We start from the raw sequence: 27454 nt of genomic DNA on the forward strand, positions 1-27454 counted from the left end.
CTCATCCCCATTTTCCTTCAGGTCCCAGTGGACAGAGGGTCAGAGTGGTGGTGGTCTGATTCTGTACAGCAGCTCAAAATGAATTCATTTATCAAATAAATGCACTTTGAGTCTGGATGAATCAAAATGTCTGTTTTTTTCCTATACAGTTATTAATGCATTTTTACTAATAACATGGCAGAACATGGAGAAAATGTCAGAGATCGCCTTTTTTATTAGAGCAGAAAAGTGATTTTTAAGCCATTTTACACTGTTTCTAAAACAGTAAACAGAAGTTGTTTTGGTTTTGGTAACATATGCTTCACTTACAGTGACAGAACGGAGAGGAGTGTCCACCGGAAACATTTTTTTTTTACTTTTTGTTTTTTTACATGGTAGTTACTCTATTCCAAACTTCAGTCACTTGTACAGGAGTTAAGACAAAAAGAGTGAAATAAACTAATATGTGGAAAAACCACTGAATCAAACAGAACTATACTGATTGTAGAGAGACACAGAAGGTAAAAATGTAATAGTCCTTTTATACTATGTGATGCATTGTTAGAGGCACCTGTTATTCAAACCTTTCTCTTAACGGAGGACAATATATCTGAGAAGTTTCCACATTTAAAGTTTGACATAATAATGGCACGGCTAGCAGGTGAGGATGCACCTGATGTAGCAAACAAACAGCTGCTTAAAAAGAGGACAATGACATCATGCATTAAAGGACCAGTGTGCAGGATTTAGTGGCATCTAGTGGTGAGGTTGCAGATTGCAACTAAATTAATATCCCTCCCTTACATGTCCAAAAGTTAAAACAACCAGGCAATTGCACAAAACTTTTGTATGTGATACGTCCTTGATGAACTGCACAGACATCCCTCGCTCGCTAAATTGCACATGAGAATTCAGGCGCTTCACCTTGTAAAGCTGCTGGATTCTTAGGAAATTTGTGATATCACAAAGTAAAAACATCCAACATGACGTGAACGCCCCTCATTACAGGCACTTTATCAGATGTGGCCTTGAGGGGAGGGTTTGTATTAAATATTTGCCATGCCCTGTATTTGCTAATAACTGCTTGCTAGATTTTAAAAGATGTTTTTGGCCACTCATTAATGGATTGGTTTAAAAATGGCTTTTGACAGACAGGGACCACAATATGCTTCATCCAATCAAATCCTATTACCGTATTTTTCGTACTATAGGGCGCACCGGAGAATAAGTCGCATCAGCCAAAAAATGCGTTATGAAGAAGAAAAAAGCATAGATAAGTCGCACCGGACTATTAGCTGCACCAGCTACTACCTTTTTAGCGTAACGTTGCCTCTTGAATTCCTCTTAAGTGGTGCGGCAGCAGGGCATTGAGAGTGAAACACGCATTTCAACAAGTCCTCACATGGAGAAATGATTCCCTTCACCGCACAGAAAGTCCTATAAACATCCTGTAAATGAGTCAAAGGCAGACTGCTGAGCGCTCATATAGCTGTCTGGAATTAGCGACATATCTACCAGGTGCGTCACCTATGCTTGGAATGCGAAGTGTGAACAAGCTGGAGGTGGACGAGAGCCATCAGGAGAGGGACAGAACAGCTGTATTTGTAATGGGACGTCAGGACACAAGGATAACTAATTGATCTGTTTCCATAGATAAGTTGCACCTGAGTATAAGTCGCAGACCAGCCAAAGGATGAAAAAAAGTGCGACTCATAGTCCGGAAAATACGGTAACTTTTTCTGTCCTTTCCAAACAGATGCCTAGTACACCTAGTCAGTCCATCACACACAGACACCTCTTATGGGCCCATTTAAAGCTAAAACATAAAATAAAAAAAACAATCATGCCACTTTATTCCACTAATAGAGCCACATAAATCACACACACTGGTTCTTTAAATAGAATAAAAGATGCAGCTGGCAGAACTGTAAGAATTATTGTCAGATCAAAGGATGCGATGAGCCGAGAAGCGCGTTTGTTGCATTCTTCATTAATTGTTTCTTCATTTTCCTTAAAAGCGAGTACAGTACTGCAATGGAAATGGAACTAATGATTGAAAATAGCAGGAGCACCTGCTGAAGGCTGCGTTTCCTTTCAACAGGTCACTTTCAATTGCACATGACTAAACCTGGCTGAATTAAAAGACTATATGTAACAGGTACACGGAGAGGTACAAATCATATATACAGGACATCAGTCGTTTTTTGTTTTTTTTGTTTTGTTTACACTGTACAAGTGTTCAACCAAGCACAAATATCAAACGTCTTAACAGAATATTTACATTTTCACATTTTATAAATATTGTGCATTAGTAACATAAATCCTGAGATGTATGTCATCTTCTCAACCACCAGAGTCCAGGCTTTCAGCTTTTCAACATATTCATGATGGCTTCCTCCTGAATGTGACATTTGAAAATCTGTAGTCATCCCGGGTCCTTTCACGATTCAATCTCCTATTTTTTTTAAAAAAAAAAGGACAAAAATGGACCACCCTGATTGAGGATGACGAAAAGGAAACCTGGACAGAAATCCCATCTCTGACCAGAAACATCTTGGATCCCTCAGCGAAGGAGGAAGTCCACACTAAAGCACTTTAAAAAGAGCACACAGGATGAGGGAGGAAAACTGCAGCGGAGAAGTCAAGGCAGGATCACGTTTTCGGCGGCGGTGTTGTCACTTGGCTACTTCTGCTTGTTGGCGTACATGAGGGGGATGATGTAGACAGAGATGTCATCTCCAGAGCCTAATCTGTCGTTGGATATCCTCCAGCCTCGATCCTTCAGCACTCCTCGAGCTCTCATTATGAGGTCTTGGGCTGCCATGGTGTACCTGATACACAAAACAGTGATAAATGGCGAAGGAGTAGCCATTTCGCTGAAATATTCAACAAGACAAATGGTCAGATCTGATGATAACTATTGCAAGTACATCTACCCACAGCCAGATGAAAAAAAAATAAAAACAAGATTATGTTGAACTTTGGAAACTATGCTCACAGCAGAGGAAGTGTCAGATTTTCCTGTTAATACTCTGACAAGCTTTTCCTTCACACCAGAGAAATGACTTATCTAAATGTTTGGAAATTTGCATAATTACAACAAGATAACAGTGTTCATCCTCCCCAAACAAGAGAGGGGTGAGAGGAAGTTCAGCCATGTGTGTGTGTGTGCAATGACAAAGCATGCCTGTGCTGGTCATCCGGGTCGCAGTTTGCCAGGAAACACGTGACTGCTTCAGCGACTTCCTGGTTAGAGAGGACGTCCCACAGACCATCGGTTCCAAGCACCAGGACGTCATCGGCACCATGCTCAGACTGGGCTAAGGGGTAAACTCTGACCTGAAGGTGAAAGGATGAAATAAGGGACTTAGACACAGTCCTCCTGCATGTAATATTTGTGGTGTCACTGGACATTGCTTTCCCACAAAGCATTGCACACAAGCCTCATGTGTTGGTCCCCTGAGAGCTGAATTCTTAATTAATACAAAACACAATAATTGGTTGCTCTTTTCGGCACACTGGTCAGCCACAGGCGCTCCAAGCACTGCCATGATGTGTGCGTTTGCACTGTGACCAATCATGTGTGAGGACAAACAGGATCGCACATGGAGGAGTGGGGCTGACGGTCTGTTCTGCATTTCACTTTATTTCAGACCCACCGGGTTCAGTGTCTGTAGCTGAATGCTAATTCAATATAAATGAAACATTCAATACCGTCACATTAATACCTCTTTGCACCAATTATTGCCTGTCAGACTCAGTGTGTGTGTGTGTGTGGGCGGATATTATGAGAGCAAACCGTGATGTATGATGAAAGGGAATAGAGCTACAGAGCAGCAGAAGGAACGCTGTGGAGAACGCTTAGGTGGCCGTCGAGGAAATGATGGATGCAACCAAGTTTTGTACTCTGACTCTCTCTTTAAAGACCTTTGCTTTTAGTTGTTGTCTTTGTCCTAGAAAGAGTAGTAGTAATAAGCTCCAGGAAGTTGGAGTTTGCAGATAGGGGCTAATGGAGATGCTATTAGTCAAATCACACACACCGGGAGGACGGTGTACAAGGATGCAGAAAACTGAGATATGACTACACAAAAAACATATGCACTCCTGACCTGTTGCGGCAGCCATATTTTCAGCATCCACATAATTATTTTATCCTTGTAACATCACTCTGAAGCTTACTGAACTAATATCACACATTCATTTCCTTCAGCTAATATATGTAAAAGGCTTTCTCAGTATTTTAAGGTTTAGTAGTATCAGTTGACATTTGACTGAATAATAGGTCACCACATTGCTAAATTAGGCTGCCAGAATCGGGATCGAGTTATTAGGATTCATCTTCTGGAAACAATGAACATAATATCTAATTAAACACCAGAGTCAATTTGTGCGTAGCAAAAAAAGACTCAAGTCTCACCACAAACAATAAGAATCTCTCAAAGTGCTCAAACTATAACAATGTGCATGATAAAACAAGAGGTAAATGCTTATTATTATTATTATTATTATGTTAAATGTAGCTTAACTGAGCATTTATTTCTCATTTTCTTAACACGTCCTCCGGTATAAACTGCTCTGAAAGCTGACGATGGCCTCAATCCTTTAGAGATATTCTCGAGCGAAGACGTCCCCATGTTACTGTGGCAACTCTTGTAAGGCACAATCTTTCAAATTACTATGGTCGAACAAAGGCGTGCTCTGAAATAGCAAGCAAAATAATACCCAGTGGCCTTGGGTTGCCTTTGTTTGGTTGCTTCAAGTAATTCCTTTGCAACTGTGGGGGAGTTGCCTATTCACAGCTGACACACACACACAATGTACTGCTGAGGCTACTGTGCAAACAACTGCACAGCACACAGCGGCTGTAAGCGAACTGTGTTTGTAAAGGAATTGGGTAGAAAAGCTTCCACCTGCATCCTGAGTGGTAAGTTTTGCACCTGAGAACATAAATGAGGGAATCAGTGAATCAGTGGGTCTGGGAGCTTCCATGTGTGTGTCTGTGTGTGTGTGTGTGTGTGTGTGTGTGCTGGACCAATCACAGCCATTTATCTGATATGATCATGTTCTACAAGCTACAGTGAAAAAGTAAGTGAATTCCCATGGAAACGGCTGGCACTTCTGGACAAGAAGAAACAAAACAAAGCAAAGGACCCTCCTTGAAACATTGACTATGAAAAAAAGTGACACATAAAGTTGACATTTTGTGGTGTTTTTTTATACTTTAAATACATATTTAAAACATGGGAAATGAAAATGTGCTTTTACATTTTCTGAACCATAAAATTTGGATCTGATAAAATACCGATAATGAACCACTCCCCTGTACAGAAAATCAAATAATTTCTGCCAATTTGTACAGAACTGGACGCCCAATCCCAAAGCTGACCATTCGATACAAAAACAAGTCTCCAAGAACCCCCAAAAGGATCTGAAACCTCTAGCTGCGCTGATGTCAACAATCAGAAAAAGCATGGGAACGACTTTGATTAAAGCCCAGGTTACATATTCTGGGGTTTTACAAACAGGCAGCTGACCTAACAACTGAAGGAATTTTCCAGAATGGGGGGGGGGGCAATGTCAGAGGCTGATCTGACAATTATGCAAAACACCTAAAAACTTCTGAGGGCAGGGTTGTTCGATAGAGAATCAAATGTTTACAAGTGCCAAAACCTGCAGTTCCTTGAATGGCCACTTGAGGCTGGATCTACAAGCAAGTCAACCCCTACAGACTCCATTTTAAAATGTCCAACTTAGAAGCAGAAATAAACACATCTACAACCTGGTTCAAAGCCTACCTCTGGACAGCAGGACAGGAAGGGCTTAATGTAAATGTTGGAGTCGTGCACTTTGAGGTTGTGGTCACCGAGACCTCTTGTAACCCCGATGGTCGCCAGCACACGGGCCTGCAAAAGATCAGGGAAGAAAGTCTGAGACAAGCTCATTTTTCACATATGATATTTCAGCACTGAAGGGGCCACTTCAGCACATCTACGTACTCACTCAAAGTGATTTTGAAAGAAAGTGGAAAATAAAAATTCAGCAGACGAAAGGCCTTAAGGAATCCCTTTTTTTGTTAAAGCTTGGATTCACTTGTGAAGCAGTGCCCATCGTTTCTGTTTGTCATGAGAACTAGCACAGATAAGATGACAAATCTGTAAACCTTAGATTTTTACCATTTATCTTGATTTGTAACCAGGAAGTGTTTCACTAAGGTGAGTTTAATTAGGTGAGTATTTCAGGAACTAAACCTAGTAAATGCTTATAAATGTTTTTTGCCTCCCTAAAAATGGGGTCAGTCCTTTTACACTTGAGTAGACTTGAGTACACTTTGAATTGGAGAATTTGACCAATACAAAAGGATCCAGAGGGAATTTTTGGTTAGTGTAAGCTCATTGTCAGCATCTGACAATCATCCTCCAGTTTATAATACCTGATTCATACTGTCTGGGCAGATTGTCACTGCTGCACTCTAAAAATGGATGCAAGCACAGGCCTGTGGAAGTGGGTTAATCTACTGTACAGAGAAAGGGCACATAAGTACGAGGGCAAGTGAGAGCTGGTAGGAGTGAGCTTGGTGGAGAGAAGGGAGAGCGTTTCAAAGTGGCAGCGAAGCTCCTCCAGCAGAGTAAAGGAAACATCCTGGGATTAATTGTTGAGCGCTGGAGCCCAGCAGGCTGCGCGCCGGGCTTTGAAGTGCTCTGGCGTTCGTCTCCCTCACACAAAGCTCCCTCGCTCTATCTAGCCATCCATCTCCGTGCCTCACTTCAAAGGGAGAGGACACGACGTGGGCACGGGGTAAACCCGACTGCGGTTGCAGGCACCATGGGGCGGCTTGTGCCCCAGTCATCCGTCAGACATAAATCTACCGCCTGCCTGTGCTGAACTGAGGCCGCAGTGAGAACATATTCACATCTATCGTGTTTCCTCTCTGACCTTTTCAGTTCAACAAGGACAAGATACTGAACACTAGCACATGTACAGCATCACTGAGGGAAAGGGAACTGTCATGAACACTGACGCTCCTGACCTTTTCTTTTCCTTGTGTCAAGACAGTGCCAATATTCTCCGGCAAAGTCACTGATCCTATAGCCCAATTAACACATGCCACTGTTTGGACACTTTCTTTCAACAAAACCATCTCAAAGGGCGACCTTTGACCCCTACCTGTGCTGGTGCAACATTTTACCTGCTCAGTGACATGAAAGTCCATTAGAGCTTGTGCTATAGACTGTTGCAGGATGCCAGTCCTTGCGGAGGAAAAAAAAAAAAGAGGTCAGGAATGCTTTCCACTGGCTGCCTCCTGCACATAGTTGCGGGAGGGGGCTGACTAATGGTGCCCTGGTGAGCTTTGATTACAGGCGAGGCACACAAGGCTGTAGGAGTAACTCTGTCAGCAAGCGGCTGCCTGAGCACTTCTTACCTTCTTCCCTTCGCCATAGATCAGGGGAAACTTCAGGTCATCATCCTCTATGGTTTTATACGCCCTGCAAAGAGCAGAGAAGACACTTTAATGTTTTTTTTTTTGTTTTGTTTATGGCAGGCGGGGTATACACGTGTCCTGGAGATGCATCGCATCGATGCCCCTCCACAGGCCCTGCTGCTGAGGCAACTGGCACAGAGAGGAAGACGAAAAAAAAAAATCATCACAGAGGAAGACTAATCTTGTAAAAGTCTCCCCAGCGACCAAGAGTATGTGTCTTGGTTTACTGCTGGTTTTCTGTGTGTGCCTCTGAAAGTCTGGATGTAAAACCCCTGAATGATGCAAGAGTATCCAACGTTCATATTCTCCTGTTCTCAGAGAAATGTTTAAACTTCCTCATCCCATGAATAATTTACCATCTTCACACTGGGAGCAGGCCAGACTGCAGCATAAGGAAGAGGACTGTAAAATATTGTATGTATTTGCCCCTGGTTTAAGCATAGACTTTTTTCACCTTTACAGCTCAGAAACAGTGCTTAAAGAGACCAACAGAGAGCATTCGCTTTTTCATCTGTCATCGGTTGTACTTCAGAGGAACAGCTGTGTAACCGTACTGTACCAGAAACATTACAAATTTGAGCCAATTTCCAGAGGAGCTGCCAGGACAAAGTTTTCCATTCACAGCTCACACCAGGTGCTACAAATAAAAACCTGGCTCTGGACGGAGTCCCAACCTGCATCAAATAACATTTAAAAGCACAGGTTATTCCTTATTTCATCCTCTAGCTTGGAAGATGTGATGGAGGAAATGTCATTAAAATGCTTTTGTACAAAACAAACCTGCTATTTGCAAATATCATGTGACCCACAGCGCAAACCCACACTCACACACACACACACACACACAGTGCTTCAGCTGCTGTGAAGCAGATTAGCAGGGACCAGGCTGGTTTTTACATTACTCCTGGTTCCACTCAGAGCGACCATATGTTTCCACCTTAGGCGAGCGCCTCACTGCTGCACTCAGCACTTTTTTTTTTTTTTTGGAAACTGTGCAGAGCGAGGACTATCACAGCAAACACAGGCCACAAACTCAGAGATACAGCCTGAGAATGGAGACCTGTATGACAAAATAGAAGAAGTGGGTCATCACTAATAGTTGCGGAATAACATGAAATTGCAGTTTGGTGATGTGAAACTGACCAGTAGAAGCAATCTACATTTCTCCTCCTATCATTTCCAACTTCCTTAAGTTTTGTATTTCACCTTCAAAAAGTCTGTCCTAAAAAACCTACAATATAGAGACACTTTTCTGTCATTATTTCAAAGATGTCTTGGTTGAAATCCCCTGAGCCTGCTGTCGGGGACAGCCTCCCTCCTGAGACGTGTGTTTACAGCGAATCCAGCCTGTCACAGTTGAGATAACGAGTGGAGTGTGTGACAGAATGAGAAAGATACACATTAATCCTGTTATGATACCTGCTCCCTGCTCTGGGACACGGAGTTCAAAAACCAGTAAGGAGAGTCGCTCAAGGGGCCGTACTGTTTGACCACAACACTGAGTGCTTTCATATTGGAGGGCTGGATACACTGCGGCGTGTGACTAACAGAGAGAGACTGTGTGTGTGTGTCTGTCTGTGTGTGTGGGAACTGTATCATCTTCTCTGCAGGTGATTAAGGACAGGCGGGAGAGAAGAAGAGTGATGTCATCTCCGTTTTGGTGCAAAGAGGTGCAACACAAAAACATTAGCTGTGCGTGCACAGCATTGTAATTTCCACATACAGTTGTATACATCTTGACGTAAGTACAAGCAGACACACACACACCTGATGACAGGCTTCGAGGTGACATTGTGGCGAGCTTGTGTCAGCACCGGATGAGTCAGACAAATTGGTGAATTTGACAGTTGGTTTAAATAAACTTTTCGGCTTTTCATAGATTGAGTGCTGCTTTCAGGGGCAAAGCAAGGCCAGAGTAAATAGCAGTGACCCAAAGACTCTCCAGATGAAAGCGGAAGGCATCGGTCATATGGATGCAAAGACACAATGGAAAATTAAAAAAAGCAGGAGGGAGAGAGACTGGAATCATACAGTACTGATAGATTAGGGGTGTCATAGCTGATACGGACAATAATCATTTATCTATCCATCTATTTTCTTAATCTGCCGTGTCCTGTATACAGGGTCACTGAGGTGATGGAGCCTACCCAGCCTGGCAATGGGCGAGAGGAGGGGGATACACCCCTGGACAGGTTGGCATTCTGTCACAGGACCATAATATTTTGAAACAAAACAAAATTCATAATCATAATTTCCTGTCTCGTGTCATACAAAATCACCTGGAATTATATGATGAGGCAGAAGACAGTGAGACTGGCAAACTCCACAAAGATCTTCCTCCTGCCCTGATGCCTAGTTCATAAAGTTTACTGACCTAAACTTTACTTGTGCACAGTATAGTGTGACAGTGATCAAAGCTGTGCTGGTCTGCTTCCTTCCTTATCTATAAGACGAGGGGGAGGACGGACACCCCTGTGGACACCAAAGAGAGACGGCTTCAGAACTGTTCATTGTAATTTTCCTTTGTAGCCACACACCATCTCTTTTTTTTTAATCTTTACATTTTACTAACCTTTTTTTTCCTGTCCATCTACCCTCCCTTCTATATCTGTTTTCTGTCTTTGCAGCTTACCTCAGTCTATTTTTTCCTCCCTCTGTCCTCTCCAGCCACCCACCATCTTCCCCACTCTGCCTCCACCTGCCTGCCTGTGCTACCGTGGCGTCTGGATCATGTTGAACATGGCAGACTGCTCATAATCCATCACTCTGGGCAAACAAAACCGCCTGCCACCCCGGACAGTGACCACCATTACAGCCTGCAATGCCAAGGCCAACTTTCGCTCTGGTCCAACTCTGGCCAAGAGAGAGGAGGTAGAAGAAAGCGAGGGAGGAAGGCAGAGAGGTGGGCTGCCGGCCTGTATGCCTTCATTAGAGCACAGCCTTGATCATGGATGCCTTTGAGGGAATTGGACGGGAGCGTACACCCACACACACGCAGCATGTGGGCACACAGGCTGCACACGTACACGCACAAACAGAAAGCTGCAGAGACATAAAGAACTGATCTTTGTGCCTATGGAGCATATGAACTGCACCTATACAGGATGGCACAGTTAAGTCGCACCCACACACATCACAGCAATCGGCCACGGTGGCTTACGCGGTGATAACTTAAGACCCAGACTCTCTCCGGGTGAAACTGAAGCAGAACTGGGTTATGGGTAGAACCTGATTAAAAATACATCATAAGCTGTCTGCGCTGCTGAGACAGTAAGCAGCCAGACGACAGGCTGAGAGTTCTGGGCCCGATGAGGAACGCAGCCGCTGACTGACCTACATCTGCTGAGGGGAGCCGGCACGGCATGGAGGTGGTGTCAGAAAAAGTACTGCTCATCTTCGTCAGTCAGTCGCTTTGTCCTCTGTTCTCTGCTTTACCTTCACTGAAGCGCTGCCATTCATACACCGCATAGTGTCTACTGCATCTGTATGCACCTCACACCAAACAAAAAACAGCAATGTTATGTAACCACAGCCTGTTTCTGCTGGGAAAACGATGTATTTGTTGGATTTTTGACCTGCTGACGTGGGTCTCATCACCATGGTAACAAGAAAATGGCAGAGATGGTTGTTGCAGATAAGCAACACTCAGATGAGGATCTTTTCCCATTTGTAATAAACAAAAAAAATACTTATTACAAAGTAAAAAGTAACATACTTTTACTTAAACTAAATAGACCGTGTATACATAAACTCCTTATTATCACAGCTTCTGTCGAGCGTATGGATGCCTCCTTTGTAGAACGACACAGCAGCAATGTGGAAATAAAATGAAATCAGGTGAACATTATGTGTGAATCTGCATTCCTGTGTGACTGCATGAAAACCAGTCCATCTCCATCTTTAAAATATATGACTTAATAGAGATGGAGGGATGGAGGGATAGATGGATGGAGGGATGGATGGATGGATGGATGGATGGAGGGATGGTTGGATGGATGGATGGATGGATGGATAGATGGATGGAGGGATGGATGGGTGGATGGATGGATGGATGGATAGATAGATGGATGGAGGGATGGATGGGTGGATGGATGGATGGATGGATGGATGGATGGAGGGATGGATAGATGGATGGATGGATGGATGGAGGGAGGGAGGGAGGGAGGGATGGATGGATGGATGGATGGATGGATGGATGGATGGATGGATGGATGGAGGGATGGATGGATGGATGGATGGACTTCAGACATACTGTGTATAATTACTGAGTTGATTTGCATGTCCATGTAACAACAGTCATGTAATTCATTTTCTGCCATGCACCTATCAGTCAGCCTTCCACTGCAGCCAAACGAGCAGCAGGTGTCCACTTATATTCAAAATGTGTTCTGGTGTTGCTGTGGGTAAAGTCTGTGTTACACAATTCAATTAAATGATCAATCTCCTGATCATATCTCTGCATATTTAGCATCGCCTCCCTTATTCTTTGTCTCTGGTCTTTCCATTCGCTTCTTTTTTTGCATGTTTTCTCTCTTCTTCCTTTTTATTCCATCCGTATTAATCTCTTTGACCTTTTTTTAATCTAATCTAATTAATCTATATGGTAACTCTGCCCACAAATTCCTTCAGACCTGGACATTTTCTGGCCGCCCTCTGAAAGTGGAGCTTTTCTTCCACATTACACATTCCGGCACAGCTAACTGCTATTAGTGAATACCTTCATAACCTCTGCATTGCACAAAATCAGATAACAAGTCATAGTAATGATTCTGACATAAATTCCTCACAGAGGTCTCCTAAATGGATCCCACCTGACACACGGTGTAAAAAAAATGTTAAAAATGTAACAGTAATTTTAACAGATGTGTTTTGCATTAAATAATTCACAAGGAAGGCAGATGACAAATACCCTGATATACATAATAAAGGAGCAGACCGGAGGAAAACAAACTTACATCGTCATGTAATGTGTCACATGACATCCAATCAGTAAGAAAGTAAAAAATAAAACCTACCATCCTGACATGGTGAAGTCACGGTACAGCATCCTCTTCCCCACCTCCTTCCTCTGAACTCTCCTCGGGAACTCCAGATGTGTAAACTCGTTTCCTAATAAGTGGGGCTGCATGTAGGCCTTTGATATGGAAAGAAAAAAAACCAGTAAGAGGAGAAGATTGACATACCCAAGGGATAGGAAAAACAATTCCATAGTCTATTAAGCTGGCAAAGAGAGCAGAGAGAGAGAGAGAGAGAGACAGAACTAAGCATAGACGTTGTCTCACTATAGGAGGGGAGGTCAGCTCTGCTAATATCTGACAGCTGTGCTCCCTAGGAAGGAGCTGAGGAAGGTTCTTTCTTACCAAGAACTGCAGTCGCTGTCTCTCTGACTCTGGTGTGAACTCTGCTGACATGGGGATGACTTCGCCGGCCCGGATAATGATAGCTCTGAGGGAGAGGAGCAGACAAAGCAAAACTCTGTTATTTTAGTAGGGGACACGACTACAATCATGTGTGTCTGCTTATACAGTCAAAGAGTGTGTGTGTGTGTATCATACCTGCTGTCGCCAGCGTTCCCAACGTACAGGTTTCCAAGTAGATAGAGGACCACCAGTGCGGTGCAGCCGCCTGAGACGTTGTAGACTGCCTTCTCCTTTTCTATCTGTACATCCTGAAAACACACACACACACACACACACACACAGATGAGAACATATAATCCAAAACCCATTATCATCACAGCCTGCAAAAAGTTTTTCCTATCACGCAGCGACGTATAGCATTTATGTTTGAGCCTAATACTGAGTAAATTATTGTCCGGATACTTAAACCCCGCCATGGTGCTTTTATTAATTATAGCACCACAACGAATTCATTTATCAAGAGTACCATAAGTCAAGGAGCAAAAAAAGAAAAAAAAAGAATGAAAAACCAAAAGGACAGAAGAGAAAAGTTTGGAGGGGCCGCTGGTTATTACACCAGTTAATTAGCCCAGATTAATTTGGTGCTAATTAAACCAAAAAATCATTTGAAGAAAACCATGCTATCAGTTCATTAATTAGATGAATAATTAACCTGTCACTGAATTAATCAAAACCGTAACATAAATTTCAACCAAGGCAGCTCAGACGACATTTAACCCTTTTTATGCTCACATGCTGTTGTTGGTGTGATGGTAGCGGCTCCTCGGGGGCATTTAACCACTAAACAGAAGCAGGAAATCATGCGCCCCCCCCCCCCCCTCAGGCATCTCATCCGTGTCCCTCCATCACCACCAACACCTTGAGCTGGGCTGAACATTTTGTAAGTCCATCCCTAACATGCTTTCCCTTCAGAGACACCTTTCCCTCCATCTGAATGCAGCTCAGTGATTGTGAGCGTTTCCTTGTGTGAATGTATGTGTGTTATTCAGACAGGAAGACATGTGCATACGTGTGTGTATGTTTATCTTGATGCAGATATGGTTCTGCACTCCAGCAGACACTCCTGGCAGACACTACTACACTACTCCTTTTTTTTTTGAGGCGGGGCAGGTGGGTGAACAAATGCGTTCCTTCACCCTAGATGAATTATGAATCCATAGTGAGCTATACATATTTATCCTCGCAGTATCCAATACCTCTTGCTGCAGGCAAGTCTTCAATAATGAATATGTCTGCATAAACATCTACACCTTCCTCTTCCTCCATTCAGCAGGGGAGAATCCAACAACAGCTACATAACCAGGAGGCAGAGAGAGACACACAATTCCCATACATCCCACTTTACCAGGCTACCAGTTTAGCCTCTTAAGTGTACCACCACTAGCACAGTAAATCACTGTATCTTGGCAATACAGCAGAATGAACCATACTTCTCTTATTCAGGTAGAATTAGTAAACCAGGCACACCAAAGTGAGGCTAATGTTAATTATCATACTCATACACGAGTTCCTAAATTCCAGTGTTGTACAAATTAAAAATCCACATCGTGGGGGAAAAAAATGTGGATGCAATTTTATTCAACATGATTACCCCAGGCATCCCCTCTCAGTGCTGTTAGCGTTATCTGTTAGTGAGAGGAGAGTGTCTGAGAGAGAGTCTGGAGAGTCAACAACCGAGCCCAAAGGCTGTTAGACCTGAAAACAGGAAATAAAAAGAAGTAACTCAGCGGGCTGGAAGGGGAGGCTGGATGTCAGAAAAGATGAAAAACTCTGATGATGGACAGTGTGGCAGGTAATTAACTGAATTAATCAAATTCACTAATTAGCCAAAGGAAGCAACGTATCAGTTGTTTTTGAAGACAAGAAAGACCTTTGGGCAAAAGCTTTTAGAAAATTGGCTCCTTGAATAAAAAGCATTAAACACTGGGCAAACACACACACACACACACACGCAGGTATATTTTGCAGCCATTTTGTTAGCATCTCAGTGCTTGGTTTCATGTTGTGGTGTTAGTTAAGTGTTACATCTTTTCACATTGTTTTCTTGTGCAGGTTAACACTAAACAACAGCAGAAGTAATGAAATCAGTGCTTGCTCACGCACATATGGAGTGCAAGAGCATAACCACAAGCATCAGACATAGGAGTCACATTAAGGCCCAGCTAAATGGCTACTAAAAAAACCACAGAAGCAAAATTATGAACTATTCCTAATCAGACTGAGCCCCTAAGCTCTGACAAAAGGGTACAATATGCTTCAAAGCTCAGCTTGATCCCAAACACAGAACACAGACAGGAGGAAGGCCACATGAGGCCGGTGATCTCACCGCCTCTTATTCCCGTCCTGACTCAACATACAGCCCAGCTGATAAGCCTCTGTTGGTTAGTTATCATATTTTCCCCTCCATGACTATTTATCTGGCCTCAGCAGTCACTCCTCTTCCATAGGAACGCAGTGAGCTGTGTCAGAGTCAAGCTGATAAGATACAGAGGCTCGATGAACTCTGAGACAGAGATGTAGAGTGATGGCAGACCTTCCCAAGAATTCCTGACACTTCCCATTTTCTTAAAGAATGAGCTTCATTAAAGAAATAAGACGGGGGCGGCTTTTCAGGAGGCGACACTCTGCCAGAATCCACTTTTGGGGCGTACCTCAGCAGAGGCAGAGGCGACGGTGTTTTGGTCCATAAGGAAATGTGTGCCATTTAAAGCAAACTATTGATTCTACAGAACTAACCACCATTCAAACTCTGGTTCCATTATTATTAACATAAAACACATTCATCAGTACTCTATGAAATAAAAAAAAACACCTTTTTTATGAATTTACAACAGATCCTCCAGTGATTAAAATGATCATTTTACACCTAAACACAAGACACAATCCACTATTTGTCTTCTTTGTGTAGACGTTCCCCTCAGCAAAAACTATTAATTGCACACTGCCATCTAGTGGCCACGACATGGAAGCACCAGAAAGCACTTTGAATTTATCTGAGAGACTCATCACTGCCCTCTATCAATATGTAGTCTCTACTACAGTGACCTCGCCAACAACACAATGTGCTGTGCAGATGTGGAGCAGCAACACAGAGCAGAGATTAAACAGACCGTAGTAAAGATGGCAAAGATTATACCATCTAACTATCAACTGAATTCCATAACAAGAATGCTGCAGTCTCTCAATAAAAGCCCACTGTTTGGGCAGTGCAGGGACAGTCCAAAAGCTCCAAAGCTGAAACTGAAGCCTGTGACCTTTGACCTCCCTGTGTCACACAGGCCTACGCTGTTTTGATTGGCCCTGCTCTCGATCTCTTGGCCTCTCCGTGAGTTAAGCCTCCAGCATCCACTTACAGCAGCCAGATGGTGAGAGTGTGTATGTCCGTGTGTGACCTAAAGCAGCTTGAGGGGGAGAGCACATCACTTCTCCTGGCTCTGGCTGACTGACTAACGGTGTGTGAGTAATTAGGTGAAAAGGGGCAGGACGAGTTCAACTTCACAGTCTTTGATGAATGTTTAGGCAATGAACTTATCAATTACAGCATAAGTAAATCCCTTAAATGTAACCTTTACGTATCAAAACATAAACCTTCTATAGGCTTGGTTAGCGGAGCATCCTTTATATTTGTACAACATACTGAGAAAATGGAAATCGTAGTGCTGTGAGGAGTCTTTCCACTGATTGGATGTTTGATGTAGAACACAGAACATTATTAGAAACATTGAACATGAAGCTGGGGTCCCTGTGTGCATTTCACTTAACCGTCTAATTACAGTGAATCAATATCAACTGATGCAATTAGAGCCTAATGGATGTTAAGTAAACCTACTGATTGCACAGTATGTGCTTTGTTACTGATAAATGTGGCAACCTGTGAATGAATAGTGGTTTGGAAATTCTTTACTTCCAAACCGGAGCATCAAAAGAAAAGTACATTCTATCAACATCACTGTAATCCACATTTTAAATTGTGCACGTCTCACCATATCTTTAAAGGCGTTCTCGATGGCTCCGATCACCAGGCTCTCGGGTGACACCTTTTTCTCAGTAAAGAAGCGTGTGGGCGGGGTGCTGGGGGAGCCTGGAGCACCTGCGGCTCCCCGGAGCGATGCAGCCCTGGTGAGGGCGCGCTGAGACGTTGGGGTGAGGTGGTGATTGATGGGTTCCTCACCCAAACATGTGGGTGGCTGCAGGTTAGGAGTGCAGAGAATCTCCGTTACCTCCTGAAGGTGCATGGCGATGTGGTGATGGAGGAGACGTGAGGCCACAACAGCCGCCCCAGAGCCAGCATGCCCATCAAACAACGCCCAATAGTGGAAGGTTAGGTCTTCAGAGCTCTCCTGGATGAAGGGTAAGAGACGGATTTAATAACTTAGTCACATCAAATTCAGGATATATCAGTTAGACTTCATAAGCAAACACTTCTAGCAGACTGCAGTAGCCATTTTAATGAAATCTCCCCTTGGGGGTGCAAGAGTTCCATGGTTGGATAAACCAGGTCTGGTATCATGTTTATTTTTGCTCTAACATCAATGTATGAGTCTTTCATTGGCCTGAAATAATTAACATGTTCCAAAACGGTCCTTTGTGTGGATCTACAAAGTGTCGCCCTCTCTATATGATGTTCAATCAAAGTGTCCAGTGAGCTGCTTCATTTATTGCACACCTTTGAGTCTGCTGTCTTCACAAACCACAGCAACTCTCTGATCTACTCTTATCCTGGAACCAGGGGTGTACTTTCTACTTTGACACTAATTTAGTTATTTATTTAAGCTCATTTATCTGCAGACACACACTGCCATGTGCCTGTGCTTTCTTTATTCTCTCCCATATTTTGCTATGTTCCTGGACTGTAATCTTTGGGCAGTGGATGAATAGTCTCCCCAGCCAATAACAACACAGCCACCAGGTGACATCTCATTCTCTCTCCTCTGCTCTCCGTCATGTCTGTAAATAGCTGCAGGTCTGTGTTTGTTTAAGGGTGAAGCTGAGCTGCACACACACACACATAGACACACAGACAGAGACAGAGCAGAGACGAGGAGCCACAGCAGACAGGATGACGTGTGGCCTTTGGCTGCACTCACACAAAATCCAGCAGTACCTTCTTGATGCTTGGACAGAGGTGCGGGACACGTGTTGGTGTTTTTTTTCCCCCCTCACTGCTTTGTTCTCACTAACATTGCCCCACTCTTCATTAACTTTCTGGATAACTCAGCTGCTGCTGTTCTCTCTCTTAAGTTACATTCACTTTGACATGAAAGCATTTTTGAGTCAAATTACATATTTGTCTAAGTAAGTATTGCATCTCATTATGCTGTGATGCACAAAGTAAAAACAGTGTACTGACTTTTATTGCATTTGTTCTGGTTTGCTGAGTGTAGATCATTGCTTGCACATATCCTTACACACATAAACTCTCATTTTCTAAATATAGTGCAGGCAGATTCTAAAGCATGAGTCTATGAAGCAAGCAAACAGCACTGGAAAGGCTCCGCACTACTCGTATTGGTCTAGTATCTCTGCAACAGTGAGTCATGAGGTACTTGCATGAGTTTGCTGTAGGCTCTGGGTGGGCCTTAGTAGAGTATTAGTGGGCTAAAAGAGGAAATGTTAGCAGCAGTATTATTCCAAAATTCTATGCAAAAATGTGTGTAGTTGCAAGCCTTGTAAGAAACAAGGGCATAACAATGTACTTCAAAGCCTATATGTGTGCGAGTGTTGTTGAAGGCCGCTGCGGACACAGCGCTGTACGCCCCAATAAACTGCTGATGGAACAGGATGAGAGGGACAGTGGGCCCAAACAAGAGGCCGTGGGGACATTCAAGGACTTAATTTGTCTAGGCTGTAGACTGGATCTCATTACTAAACACGTAAATCCATCATCAGTGGATGAATATTGACATTTTAGTAGACAGGTAGACATCTGTGTGGGTCAATATTTAGATTAAGTATAAAATTTTGTTTTGATTTGTTTTTAAAATATCACAAATTCTCACATTACTAATCTTCTCCTGTGGGGTTAATGTTTTCCTGAGACGTTTCACTGCACCTGATGGATTATTATTTCAGCTGCACACGTGTGTATCCATCCAGCCAGGTTGTGATTACCTCCAAGGATAATAAATGAACAAGAAAGGCTGCGGGTAGTGTTACAGTTTGTGCAGGATCCTTTTAAGCCACCCCTTCCTGAGGTCATAAAAACATGTACCTGCAGACTGAAGTGAAGTGGATATGGTGGAAAAGTTATAGATTTACTGATGGAAACCTTCAGTCAGACTTACCAGGTTCTCCCAGAGGCTCAGGCCCTCTCCGTTAGGCAGGGAAGACCTCCTGCGGGTCATGGAGGTCCGGTTGGGTGTGGAGCATCCTGCAGGTCTCCTCTTGACAACCAGAACCTCACAGCAGGCTTGGTCCTCGTTTAACGTGCTCTTCCCTGCATTGATCACTCTAGAGCGAAAAGAAGAGACCAGAATGTAAAAAAAGGGCCTAAGACAGTAAAGACAAGAAAAAAAATACACTTGTTATGCTCATTCCCAGTTCTATACTTGTAATCTCGGACACCACTCCATAGGATCCAAGAGCAACAAAAACCTGTATTTATGTATGCTGCTGCTTCCATCTGAAACAAGTAGTTTGAGCTCTGGTCTCTTTAAGGACACCCTTTCCCTGGATGCACACTCTTTCTGACAGTGTTTGCAGGAGCCTTTGCTTTGAGGAAATGGTCAAACCAGTGTTAACCCCAGTGTGCATGCTCCAGCTGCAAATACAATCCAGAACACAAGAACTGACAGCACAAACATAACATGATATCTGAGTGTTTGAGACCGATGAGTCTGGAACAGATGACTATATTAAGCAATCAATGAGCTGGACGTGAAAGATCTGGAACCATGTTTGCACTTTTGTAAATATTTCTGACGTGCATGAAATACTGTAGCTAGGTACATGAGAATAACACATATGCAGAGCAGATATATGTACACATCATCATACAAGTTGTATATTATCATTTATTGTCGTGAGAAATTAAACTAAAATCAAACAAAGCCTCGGGGGGATCTGTGTGGATGATCTATTTCTAAGACATCAGCTGTCATCTTTACACACATCACCTCAAGTACATCCTGCTATCAGGGAGAGACACAGTTTAGGGAGGGTGCGTCCTATATTCAGCTTTACAAACGGTGACTGGAATGTTTTTTTTTTACTTTTGTAAGTACAAATACATACATACACATGATGTCAATAAGGAAATCAATAAAAATAAAATAAATACACTGTTTAATTTGAGTCTCGAGCATGTAGGACAGAGGACAGAAAGTCACATAAATACTGCATTATACAACACCTGGCAGATGGTGCACTACTGCTGTGAGCTGCTGTAGTCACGGACAAGCACACGCTGCTTGACAATACCCCAGGCATTCCTCATTTAGCCACACCATAAGAGAAGTTGGGTCTGTTAGAACTTTGCATATATTTGGTAATACAATCAGAGGACCAGAGGTTAGGTAAGTAAAGGTCACACTGTGTTATCATATGAAATACAAAGAACTCTGTAACACTTCTTAGTGTGCTCAAAGACATTATATACATCACATCAGGCTGTTCTCAGTCTGAGGTGTCCAGTGGGAATTAAGTAAATCAAACAATGTGACATGACATATATGGCTGCATGTTGACATATATGCTATGTAAATAATCCTCAGAGGTCCTGAGGATAAACATGCAGAGCAGGGAGGTGGTTTTTCTCCAGCTAAGAAAACACTGTGAACATATTATAAAACTGAAAGGACATTGATTGAGCCTCCTTAAGATTGATTTTAATTGCTGACATATACAAAGATCTGTTCACCACTTCCCTGTCTTAAGCACTAATAATAGCACACTCTCTGCGGTGAGTCAATAGCAAAGGCTACAAGAAAACACTTTACTTGCCCACACAGATCTACAGCAACACAGAAGGTAGGGGGTGGTGGATGATGGTGATTAATACAATCTGATTAAAATAACATTTAATTTAATTTACATTTAATTAGGATACTCTGATCATTTTGTTACATTTTACTGTAAATAGTTTTTAAAGATTTAAAGGGCCTTTGTGTAAGAATGTTTGACACCTAGTGGTGCCATTGTAGATTGCAACCAACTGATGACACAGTAGGGGAACCTATGGTGGCCCCCACTAAAATGTAAAAAAGGTTTTCTTTTGCACTGTTTTGCCCATATGTCGATAAACTGAGTTACCTGGACTCGTACGTATAACCTGCCAAGATGGGGACAATAGGGTCTTAGCATCAACACCACATCATAGAAACTTACAGGTGGGGTTCACCCCACTTCATTTCTGCTGATACATACCCCTAAATTCAACGCTCTGGTCCTTTAAATTTGTTTTTCCACAACTTTTAAATATAATCTTGCTGAGACTGGAAACCTGCTTTAGACAGTTGCTTAATCACAATAGCTGGCTTAAACTGTAGAAGTATAAAGACAAAAATCATTTGACATTTGAAAACTGTTATAATCAGCCCAGTCAAATCAAGCTGACAACCGAGTCTGACCATCATTTAAGCCTTCTAAATGCTGTAGTACTACAGAGTGTACAAGTAGGTCAAAACAAAACCACAGGATGTACTTCTAGGGTAACAACCTTTATACAACATCATGTATGTCTGAGACCAAAGCACTGCAGAAGGTGACGTTGATTTGACCCTGGAACATCAGAAGATCGCCACCATTTGAGCTTCTAAGCCTCTCATCTCTGTTATAAGAGGGGAAAAAAAACCATCCACACCCTGAGGCACGAGCTGTGTACGAGAGCAGGCCTGTCATATTGGGTTACCCCCTTTCAGTTCTTCATGTTTGAGACAATGGCATGACCCTAATTATCTTGTCAGAGCTGCAGCATTTTTCTCCTTGGGTTTTTTCGAGATTTCTTTTCAGCAGCAGAGCATCTGAAGTTCTGCTTGAAAATTGTATATTTTGCCACCCTGTTGCATCAAAGCACACAAGCTAACCTGAGGCAATAAACACAGACGATCACAGTTTTTCAGGTTAGCTATTGAAACACAGCATTGTGGATAATGGGTTTTGAACATTCAGCCTCCCTTTAATTCAGTTTTTCTTTTGTGTTTATTCAAAGTTGTTTAATCACATCTCCAGATGTTTGACCTTTACTCTACGTCTACATTATATTTTGACTGTCAGCCTCTCTTTGCTACAGTCATCTGTTTCTTTCTGTTGTGGCTCACTGCTCCTGTTATGGCCCCTTGTGCTTCTGTGTTATTAATATTAACTAATGATTCCAGCTAACGATCAAGATATTCATATCATGATAATGTAATTTGGGAAGATGTGCAACACGTCTCTTGTTCAGCAGTTCAGTGAAGGCTGGCACTGAAGCAAAACCGGATTACGCCGTTCCTGCCTCAGAGCGATGTGCCCGGTTGATGTAGCAGAAACAACACAAGAACATGTGCCGCATCATGTGATGGAGCACTGGAGAGCTTTGTACGTATGAAGTGCTGCTCGTGTGCCTCCTCTCCACAGCTGAGCATGACATCACTTCATGTGGCTTTAGCAGTGAATATATTAAAACTGTCCAGGATTTACAGAGATGATTAAAAAGTGCATATTTTTTAATATTCCAAACACAGTGTTTAGCCTTAATTTATTCAGCAGCACACTCTGCTTTTGTCTGGATGTAAGCCAAATGCCCTTCAGTATGTCTAAATGTCTCAATGTCTGATGACCTGCAGACAAAACAGTGTGCAGAGGTGGTGCTAGTGTTTAGCTTACAGACACACATATTGATCAAGTATTGACTGGACCACTGCTGAGGTTGCAGTGTTAATGGTGTGGAGTCAATGAGCCCATGAATGAATGAATAAATGAATGAGTGGGTGCTTTGCACTTTAGAAATTCCTTTATATGTTAAACTTGAAGTGTTTAGTATGACTTAAGACATATTTAGGCTCATTTGGACAACGATTGTCTTTAGTGTAACGGTGATGTTTACTCTATTTTATCTAACTGCCTTTCATGTATAATCTCATTCAGTGTCCTGCACAGATCAAATTGTGCTTTTCCTACTGAACTGTGAATTCCTAAATAGCTGATCTAATTATAAAATATCAGACTGTAGATTGTCAGAAAAAAAGCACGTATTGATCTGTGCATTGATCTTTCATCGGAGCCCTTTCACAGTTGATTAAATTACGTTTCTAAACCAAAAGCACTATGCAGGAAAAGTTTAAGAAATCAATTTAACATGTGTTTATTGGCTTGTGGTCATAAACAGACAGACACATGGAATTAAATTACTTAGAACCTACACTGTTAAACAGATGCCAGAAATCCCTTCTTTGTCAAATAAAGATGTTTTTTGTATAATTCGGGGTAAAATGTTTATTTAAAAACTCATTTGAATTTACGTGTTATAGACCAGGCTCGAGATGTAAATCAGGCAGCAGCTTGTTGTCAACTGAATCTCAATCTCCGAAGCAGTTGCAATGCATTTGATGCTGCATACTTTTCTGTGTATCTACAAGCTTTAAATATTACCACATAGGACCATAGCTCACTTTATATCTATATCTCAAACAGATATTTCTATAATACTCATCATCAGAAAGATATTACATTTGTCCTCATCCCTCCCTGCAATTCTTATATATGATAGCAAACGATCAGTTCAACTAGGTGCAGCTCCCTTCTTCTTCTTCTTCTTCCCCCTTTTCCCACCAAGCAGCATGAAGCATGGCAGCATTTCACAGAAGCAAGAATCATTAATGTCCAAAATGCCATGTTAAATGTTGTCTCCCCTTCAAAACTGTGCCGGAGAAGTGAGGGTGACACAAGTTGGAGTGAGCAATACTCACTGATCCATTCAAATGACCGTGCTTACTGGACCAGACAGAGCGCCCACTCAGAATCATCCTCATGAAGCAGAACTGCTCATCCTGACTCTACTGGAAGCAACGCAGTAACCCTGGATAAGCACAGCATTAGCTCTGAGAGGGGACAAGCAGGGGGTGTGAAGGAGAAAAACAGTGAAGTGCAAGTCATCCTACACTCGGTTTTACCCTCCTTTTCTAATCCGACTGTGGATTAAACGGTCAGGATGTTAAATTAAGTGAAGCGAAGTGTTTCAGGGCAACACTAGCAGATTTAGTCACACACTGCAATAAATACTCTATCTTATGCTAGTCAATAAGCTGTTCCCACTTGGTCAGATTCATCTATTCTAGCTTTTATCAAAGTGATCCACTGGTATCTGACCCAGCCCCCCCCCTCTGGGTGGATATGTATGGATCACCACATCTCATGTAGACTCAGGTTTTTCTCCTCTGGCGGTGATATTTCTCAACAACAAAGCCTGCTGGTCAGCCAGCTGTTGACAAATCCCCAGGATGGCTCAGTCCTGGCTGATGTTGCGCCAGGCTCTCTCTCTCTCACACACACTGTTGGCAGGAGCAGCACATCTATTCACAAAGTAGGGCTGCTGAACTGATCCAGCCGAATTATGCATCCAATTTAAATATGTTCATTTCAACAACCACTAAACAACCACTCCACAGAAGAATGGCTCAGCACAGGAGAGCCACCTCCTCAGGACAAGACTCAGCTGTTCATCCTCATCTCAAAGAAAAGGGACACTCAGCTGAGGACAACAATGCTCATGTCTTAGACAGAGAGGACAGGTGGTTTGACAGAGGGGTCAAGGAAGCCGTCTATGTTAAGCTGGAAAAACCTTCCCTTAACAGAGGTGGTGGCCTCAGGCATCATCTTTCTACCACATACAATGCAGCTTCCATCTATTCCCAGGAAGTTTCACTCCCAGTCACATGTCCCCAGCATGAACAATGGGCTGTCCACCTTTCCCCCCACCACAGTCCTGTAGTCTCATAGTCAACAGCCAGTCGTTAGACACACCAGAGACAGGTAAGTATGGAGACATTTAGAGCTCCACCCACTGAGGTCCTCCACCACATGTAAACTATGTTTCCCCATCAACAGTTAGAACTGATGAAGCCTCTCGGAGGAGCAGTGAAACCTTCAAGTCCAGATGCCTCGCTTGAACCCTTTGAAGGAAAATGACCTGGATGACTGAGAATCTTCATCAACATTTCTATAGAAACCTCAGCATATGCATAACGAGGACCCTATAAAAATGATAATTTTGAATAAAACTGTGAACATGTGAGAGGTTGGTGGTTTCTAAAAACAGAAGCGAATTATCGTCCTTTCTTTTCAGCCTTAAGATTAAAAATTTTTCACAGCAGATTAGCAGGAGGCAGCATGCAGGAGGGCGTGTGTACAACGCAACTTGACAGGATTTCTTCATCCTATAGGAAGCAGAGACCTTATAGAGCTCATCTGGTTTCAAGCAAGGATGTCATGTTTCTCTGGCCCTGCTTCTAAAACATGAGATTATACAGTGTGTGTTATATTGTAATTAAAAAAGCCTACAGGAAGTTGTTTATTCCCTGTTACTGTCTGATATGGCACAGTGAAAACAGCAATAGATGATTAAAGTGTTCATCTTGTGAGGTGAGGAGTGATATCAGGAAGCCCTTCCTGCCCTGGGATGTTATTATTTTCTCCTCTAAACTGGGTTCACAGCAGGACAGCTCAACTGGAAACATTAGATGTAAGAAGATAGGGGGAGTTTCTGCCTACAGTGCTCTTTGTTGAACATCTATCGTGATTAGACAGTAAAGCACACAGACTCTACACTCTATCATCACGACCTGTCGAAGAATTTGATCAGACTTTATGCCGAGGCGATGGCTGACTGTTCTCTGTGAATTCAGGTCATGAATCTCACCTGTCACTCACTATGAAGTTTGAGGACTGCCTCCAGGACTGAACTGTGGACTCTTAACATGACTAACCAGAGCAAGGACTGCAAAGTGATTGTGACTTTTGTGTCGACTTTCTAGAGTCCTAGAGTCGTGTCCTGTCTCTAGGTAAATACATGTAAGGAAAGAAACAGGTTAGTTTAGATACAGTTACAGCCTGAGGATGGAAACAGTAAGCACTGCTGAAGGAAGTCAAAATATATATTTTTTTACTCTGTTTGTGGAGGTGCCCTTCAACAAGCTGCACAGCTGCTGTTTCCAATAGGATATGTTCATTTAAAATTCAACACATCTTTGACAGGAGGGACGGAGGGAGCCAAATGGACTCTGGGCATCTAGACCTAAGAAGATGTGATATTAATAATACAGGAGATGATCTTAGATTCTGGTCTCTCAGGTAACAGCAGTCTGACATGTCAAATATATTTTAAGACTCTAAAATGATCAGAGGTGCAGAGATGTCATGTTTACAAAAAAAAACAAAGGGGGAGGATCAGTGACTGTGCACTGTGAGAGCTTCGGGTGCACTCCCTGCTCCATGAGTGCATCTCCTCTCCACCACAACAATAACATGGCTGTGATACTTTGTGGCGACCTTCAGCTTAGCTTATGTGTTTTTATATGCTGTGGTCCTTCCCCAGAGGAAACGTGATGTTTATGTTGGAAGGAAAGGCCAGCTGCTGCACACATAATGCAAACATCTGCGGGTCATAATAATACTATGCGAGCGGCGGCTGCTCGTGTTTACGCCTCGCTGACTGATCCCAGTGGTCCAGGAAGGACGCGCTCACTTCCAAAGGATGCTGTGCAAAAAAATGGACGCATACAGGTTACTCACTCTGCGTAGCCGGTGGACCACGGCAGCCGCTTGGTCTCCTTCAGTATGAGGATCGGTCTCGCGATGTGATCCGCCGAGCACTCTATCTCGTCCGGCGACAGTCCCAGGAACTCCGGTCTGCTGTACGGGAATTTAAGCGGCAGATCCGAGCCGCCGGGATGGTCTCCGTTGGAACCACCGGCCATCATCCCTCCCATAAAATTGGCCACCGCCGATTTCACCCGTGTGAGCATGGTCCTGCGGCAGCAGCGTGGTTCCAGACGATGCGATTGCGTGAGAGAGTCCTCTTCCCCCCGCCCGACAGATCCCCGCACGGAGACGCAGTTTCGCGGCGTGGAAAGCAGCAAACCCACAGCGGCCGTGGAAACTCATTCAGTTCTCATCGCTCTATCTGTGAACGCGGAAATAAAAAGCCAAATGCACACACACACACACACACACAGACACACAGGCTGCGCTGTACGCTAGTCATGTGACAAACCGGTTGCTGCTGGTGGATTTGGTCTCGCTGGCATCTCAGTGAGCTGCTTAGTGTTGACAGTGCTGGAGGTCAAAGGTGCGTAATCCTGAAATGACGATTACTCGTGGAGAAGGTGCAACGACACGCAGGCTGCTGCCTGACCCCGCAGAGGGCCGGCCTGCTGATGAGGACCATCCACACTGGAACCTTTGGCCTTTATCAACCTTTAATGCATCATTCATTATCAACCCATGCTTTCTGGAGGATGGATGCACACATCTGACGGTGTAACTAATGCAAAATCAACCATTTGGTTTCATTTTTTTTGTGCAACAAATTAACATTAAAAGTTGCCGGCACAAAAATCTATGCTCAGTTTATATTAATAAAATTACAAAGAAATGTCTG

General features: G+C 43.1%; 1 protein-coding gene across 1 annotated transcript; it reads right to left on the bottom strand.

The window, feature by feature from the left end:
* Positions 1-226: 226 nt before the first annotated feature.
* On the bottom strand, positions 227-27119 carry ppm1h (protein phosphatase, Mg2+/Mn2+ dependent, 1H). Its single transcript, XM_028431803.1, has 10 exons — positions 26587-27119; positions 19164-19329; positions 16863-17219; positions 13015-13127; positions 12820-12904; positions 12475-12593; positions 7400-7463; positions 5775-5882; positions 3167-3318; positions 227-2810 (listed from the first exon to the last, which is right to left on the bottom strand). Exons 1-10 carry the CDS (start codon positions 26817-26819, stop codon positions 2663-2665), a joined length of 1545 nt encoding a protein of 514 aa, XP_028287604.1. The 5' UTR covers positions 26820-27119; the 3' UTR covers positions 227-2662.
* Positions 27120-27454: the final 335 nt, after the last annotated feature.

This window comes from Parambassis ranga, chromosome 19 (assembly GCF_900634625.1).
Source record: "Parambassis ranga chromosome 19, fParRan2.1, whole genome shotgun sequence".
Lineage (NCBI taxonomy): Eukaryota > Metazoa > Chordata > Actinopteri > Ambassidae > Parambassis > Parambassis ranga.

Excerpts from the sequence above, each read along its gene's own strand:
- ppm1h (XM_028431803.1), bottom strand. The coding sequence starts at position 26,819 with ATGCTCACACGGGTGAAATCGGCGGTGGCCAATTTTATGGGAGGGATG. Across the intron at positions 13,128-16,862 it reads AGAACGCCTTTAAAGATATG|GATGTACAGATAGAAAAGGA; the intron begins GTGAGACGTGCA and ends GTGTGTTTTCAG. Across the intron at positions 5,883-7,399 it reads TCTATGGCGAAGGGAAGAAG|GCCCGTGTGCTGGCGACCAT; the intron begins GTAAGAAGTGCT and ends GATCTTTTGCAG.